This window comes from Lactuca virosa, chromosome 1 (genome assembly GCF_052849685.1).
Source record: "Lactuca virosa cultivar CGN04683 chromosome 1, Lactuca_virosa_CGN04683_v6, whole genome shotgun sequence".
NCBI classification, from domain to species: Eukaryota; Viridiplantae; Streptophyta; class Magnoliopsida; order Asterales; family Asteraceae; genus Lactuca; species Lactuca virosa.
This window is the reverse complement of record NC_136426.1, coordinates 141,444,877-141,450,764: the sequence shown is the minus strand read 5'-3', so window position 1 is coordinate 141,450,764 and position 5,888 is coordinate 141,444,877. Positions and strand designations below refer to the sequence as shown.

The window sequence follows — 5,888 nt, the reverse complement described above, 5'->3', positions numbered from 1 at the left end:
AAACCCCCCACCTGGTTCCAAACCCTTCTTCTCTCTCCAACGACGGACATCACCGGCGACACACCTACGGCCAGTCACCGGAGCTTTGTTTGCGTCGGAAAATATATCTACTACTCCAAAATTCTTTCAATCGTGGATCGAAGTCTCAAGAATAGATGGAAACAATGGATGGACCCGTTCCGGAAGTTCGAACCGAAGGCGAACCCGCTGTTGCGGAGGAATTAGGGCAAAATGTTGATCAGATCATCGTGAAGGTTGATGAGGTACGCTTTTTGTTGCTGAATCTTCCGATTGTATAATTTTCCCAGTTTATATACACTCCATCTTCTTAGGTTAAATAAGAATGACGTATGGTTTGTAATTGATGACGATCAGTTCCTCTTCCGATTGTTTCGAAGACCTTGTTTTAAAACGATTATAAATTAGAAACGGCTTTGTCTTTTGCTCCTTAGTACGTGTTCTTTTATGATAAGACAAACCAATTTATAGCATTGATGCGATATTGACGGATTATCAAACGTCATCTACCTCTCCATGAGTTCTTACGCTACTGTGAGACATGCATAGTGCAATTTGCCCAAAAATTCTGAACTAATGTTGGAATTTAACACATTTCGGAACCCTAATTTTAGGTCTTGAATGTTTTCCCCCAATTCATGCTCCTGTTCTTGAATCCTAGCTATTGTGAGCATCGTCAACCAAAGAGAGTACTTTATTTCATCTTGATGGAAGCTTTTAAAGCTTTAATGGCTTCTATGCCAGACAGTTGAGCTAAATAACAGACAACTTGGTATCTTCATCAGGAAACATTAATGGTAGATGACATTTGATAGTCCCCACTTTTTTTTTGGTGATTTCAAACATAAAACCATTGACTTTTTCCACAACCATTTATTATTTTATTGCTACTCTGAAATTATAACCACATAATGATATTGATGACATAATTTTCACATCAATGAAGCATAAATGAATTGTTTCAATCTTTTTTTCATTCTTTTTGCCTCATTTTAGTTTGACATGAAACAACTAATATACACAGCTTGAGCAAAGATTAAACGAAGTTGAGCAATTCTATTCAAAGCCAGGAAAAAAACAGTCAAACACTTCTAAAGCTAGTTCAGTGATGAAAGAAAAAGATAAAGATAAACAAATAACCAGCTTTAAAAGACGCCAGCTGGACGCATCACGCAGAGAAGCAGCTGCTACAAAAAGAATGCAAGATCTTATGCGACAGTTTTCCGTATTATTACGCCAGCATATCATATATCCTTTCTCTGTTTGCCACATCAGCGCCATGTCAACAAAATTTGCCACATAGTAATTTACTAATTTCCCCCCAAAAAAAATTAGCCTTATGCAACATTACAATTCTATGAAATTTTTATAATGTTTATTGGTTTGGTAATGGTCTCATTTTTAATAATTTATGTATTTCCATATTTACCCTTCCTTAACTATCTCTATCTATACTGGCCACAAGTGGTCTGGACCATTTATGCAACCTGTGGATGTAGTAGGGCTTGGTTTGCATGATTACTATGAGGTAAATTTTTATCATGAAATAGCAATGTAGTTTCTAAATGCTATTTTATAATTTATACATGTTTTTGTTGACTTGGTTTATAAAAATTTAGGTTATTGAAAAGCCAATGGACTTCAGTACAATTAAGGCCAAAATGGAGGCGAAAGATGGGACAGGGTATAATAATGTGAGAGAAATATGTGCAGATGTGAGATTAATTTTTAAAAATGCTATGAAATATAATGATGAAAGAAATGATGTTCATGTCATGGCCAAAACTTTACTCGCAAAATTTGAGGAAAAATGGCTCCAACTTTTGCCAAAAGTCGATGAAGAGGTAAAAAATTGATCCGAAAAATTATAAATTTATCTTCTTCGAGTTTTAATTGGTCGAGGGTATTTTGGTAATTTCACTTGTAGGATGAAAGACGAAAAAAGGAAGAAGCAGAAGCACAGTTAGATATCCAACTTGCTCAAGAGGTTTCTCATGCCAAAATGGCTAGAGACTTAAGTGCTGAAGTATGTTAAAAATTTGTAGCCATTTATTTAAATTTAATATAAATGACGAATTTAGAATAATAATATAATTTTTTTTTTTTTTTTCATTTTCAGCTCGAAAAGGTTGACAAGAATCTCAAAGAACTTAGAGAAGTTGTCCTCAGAAATTGCAGGTTTATTTTCATAAAATTCATTTTACATTAATGTTTATTGTGATTTATTATTTATATATTTAATGTAGCTTTAGATTCTAAAAGTAGAATACCATTTTAGGAAAATGTCTACAGAGGAAAAGAAAGCGCTAATGACGGTTTTGACCCAATTATCCCCCGAAGACCTAAACAAAGCGCTGCTAATTGTCGCCCAACATAACCCAAATTTTCAAGCAACCGGTCAAGAAGTTGACCTCGACATCGACGCACAGGTATTTTCAATGAGAAGGGCATTTACGTCTTTTCACATACAAGAATTCAATAGCGTGTCGACATGGTACACAAAAAGTTACAACTTTTGTCCTACTGACATCAGTGATCGGTGTCAGTCCAATGCATACCAAATACATTACAACCTGTACTATTCTGTTTTGTAATGTGTGAGACTGATGTTTTACGTTGTGACATGTAGAGTGAGTCGACATTGTGGAAGTTGAAGTTTTTTGTGAAAGAGTTACTTCAAGGGCAAGGAAAGAGTCCAACAAGCAATGGTGGAAACAGTACTATGAACAACAACGTTAATCAAAACAAAAGGAAAAGAGAGAGTATTGATGCACAAGCCGCCAAGCCGCCTGCTCAAAAAAAGAATAATAAAAAGCCTTCTTAAATCGTAATTGCTCTTTTTCCTTTTTGGTTAAAATCTGTGATTATGTTAATAATAATATACTTCGCTTAATTCACTTATTGTACCTTTTTCTTTTAAATAACAAAGAACCACTCAACTTTCGGGTTTTTTTTTTTTTAGTTTGACATTTTTCCTACAAGTCATATTATATTATTATATATTTATTATATACATATTCTAGATGTTAACGTTTGATTCCATATGTTCACTTTTGTAATGCTGGACCCTGGACTCGCCGACATGAGGACCAATAGTATTATTTTAGCAAAAATATGAGTTAATAGTAAATTAATTATTATATATATGAAAATAAAATAAGATTAAATAAACCATTTTTGCTCAATTCTTGTCGCTATTTTATGATAAAAAGTACAAATAATAAATGTATGGGTTTTTGAATGATTTTGGTGTGTTTGGCAATGAGCTTCAAAAAAATTGATTTAAACAAAAACCGGCTATAAGTTTGCAAAGGACGTTAAATGAATATCGATCACTTATCAACTTTAAGCTTGAAATATAATAATGAAGGAATAAATTTGACTTAAAAAGAATCAAACAGACCCAATATATTAATAATTTATTTTCGATTAAAAAAGAACTTTCAACAATAATATAAATGTGTTCAAATTTATGAATTTATCAATCGTGACCTTCTTTGTCGTTTATATATTTAAAAAAATACGCGTTATTTGAAAAATAAAAATAAAAATAAAAATAAAAATAAAAATAAGAGCACTGGTAAACGTTTAATTTCCATCCAAAATTTTTTGGCAACCAACCAACCCTAGTTTAAACAGATCATATCGATATCGTATTATAGATGATACGATCAAATCATTAAGACATTCATTAACGAAAACAAGAACAACATAGAGACTATATATAACCAAACCGAAAATGGAAGAAAGTATTGATTCCGATGTGATTTGTACATTACGTACATGTACTCTTCTTCCCCAATTACATCTGAATCCAACGAGCAAGCTGTGTAGGATTCACGATTCCAGGTATACGAGCTCCTCCTCCTCCATCGGTTTTCATCATCAGCAAACTCGTGATCTCTTTGTAAGTTTCATTTCCGTTCGCCTCTGTTTTCCCTCTCGCCGCAGCTCCTCCGTCGAACTTCTGTCCTAATAGAGTTCCTTTCGTTAGAAACTCGTGAGCCATGTAACCAGCTAAGAGTCTGTTCGATGACATCGCTTCCATTCCTTTAATTCCTTTAGAAGCCGTAGATGAGGCAACTGTCGCCTGTGTCAGCTTCTGTGGTGGTTGTTGTTGTTGTTGTGGTGGTGGTGGTGGTGCTAGTGGTGATCGTTTCGCCGGATAAACTGATTCCCTCTCCTTGCGCTTTAATCGCGATGCTCCAGGCATCAACATTCCGTATCGCCGTTGGTCATTCATCGTCACACAACGTCAATTCCGATGTGTGCTACTTCCTCTCGGAAATGCAGAAAATGTTTTCCAGTGGACTGGTGAATTCGTCGTCGGAGAAATCGACTACACGAAACAACATAGAGAAACAGGGAAGGGCTAAAACGGTAATTACGCTTAGGGTGAGGGCTAAAATTGTAAATAGAGAGAGAAGGGGGAGAAAAGGGTTGTGTGAATCAAAATCAAATTGAATTTTTAGGGTTTCAGCAGAAACTGATAGATCCGGTACATAGACGGTGGTTCCAAGGGCAGCGGCGGTCGATGGGGACACCGGACGACGGCGGAGAGATGAATTGGAAGAAGGGAGACGGGAGGCGGTGGAAGGGCGGAGATCGGTTGGGGAAAACTGGTGTGAGATTGGGGGGGTTTTTATATAGAGAGATGAGAGAGAAGCACTCGTTTGGCGTGTCATTATATACGTTTATGAATTAAATAAGTGCCCTTGGGAGTGTTTAAAATTACGAGACTTGCCATTACAGGGAAGCGGTTTTTTTTATTTTGAGTGGCATTTAAGTAATTATTGGGGATAAAATGGGTGAAGTGTAGGTGACGAGTGGGAGCAGTTTGGGTTTTGTAGATTTTTTACAAATTACAAGTATGCAACTATTTACGCTTTTGGATTATATATATAACGTGGTATTTGTTTAACAAAATGAGTGGATAATGTAACGTGTCAAAATTTATAATTTCATATGCGATAAAAAGGATTGGATTGAGTAAAGTACTATTAAAAAATTACATCAATATGGATTATTGAATAAAGCAATTTGATAGATTTGATAGATGGATGATAAAAAATAAATTACAATTTAAGAGATTGATTATATTTGGGCAAATCGCTAAAATGATTATATAAAGCAATTTAACCTCTCAATTGGTTAATTGCGAGTTTGGAAATAACAAAGAATGTGGTCCTCAATATTTAAATCCTTATTCAAAACCTTTTAAAAGTGGTTGTCAAGACGTTATAAATTGATAAAAATTTTAATATTTGGATTAGTTTATAGTTATTTTAAGTGAATAAGTTATAAACATTTTTGAAAAGTAGTAATTTCTTACTTATTTAAAATAACTTTTTAAAAAATAAAACAAAACACTTTTGAATAATATTTATTAATTTGGCAAACAGTTTTTAAACTTATTTTTAATTTAAAATAAAAATAAATCAATAAGCACATTTGAAACTCAATCCCAAGCACTCTTTAACCGCGCTATATTCATGAATCTTAGATTTTCTCGACTCAACTCTATATTAGAACTTGAAAAACGATCTTGAAACTTATCTTTTTTTTTTCCCGAATTTATATTGATGAAGTTTATATATAAAAGTTGTGTAATACTAAAGACCATACTAAGTTAGATATAAAGTGGGCTAGAGCAATTTATTTAGGTTAATAGCTAAGTTTAAAATTTCATGAATGACTGCACAACTTGATTAACAAGTTCTCAACTCACTTTCTCATGCCTATTTTGAGATTTTCTTTCTTAGATTTGGAAAGTTGTTTACACCGAACGGAAACCATATTACAAGCTTAATATTGAGTTGTGCACTTGGTTATTCACTATATTTTATGTTGCAACCCATTCGGTATCAAGA

At 33.9% G+C, this 5,888-nt stretch overlaps 2 protein-coding genes across 2 annotated transcripts; one reads left to right on the top strand and one right to left on the bottom strand.

Moving 5' to 3' along the window:
• Window positions 1–2,979, top strand: LOC145159088 (transcription factor GTE1-like). Its single transcript, XM_079077988.1, has 8 exons — window positions 1–263; window positions 1,043–1,266; window positions 1,474–1,546; window positions 1,638–1,862; window positions 1,946–2,044; window positions 2,138–2,196; window positions 2,297–2,447; window positions 2,648–2,979. The coding sequence occupies exons 1-8, from the start codon at window positions 156–158 to the stop codon at window positions 2,840–2,842; spliced, it is 1,134 nt and encodes a 377-aa protein (XP_078934114.1). The 5' UTR covers window positions 1–155; the 3' UTR covers window positions 2,843–2,979.
• A 602-nt stretch (window positions 2,980–3,581) lies between these two features.
• On the bottom strand, window positions 3,582–4,681 carry EDA6 (embryo sac development arrest 6). The gene has a single exon (XM_079077979.1). It carries the CDS (start codon window positions 4,259–4,261, stop codon window positions 3,821–3,823), a length of 441 nt encoding a protein of 146 aa, XP_078934105.1. The 5' UTR covers window positions 4,262–4,681; the 3' UTR covers window positions 3,582–3,820.
• Between the last annotated feature and the right edge of the window lie 1,207 nt (window positions 4,682–5,888).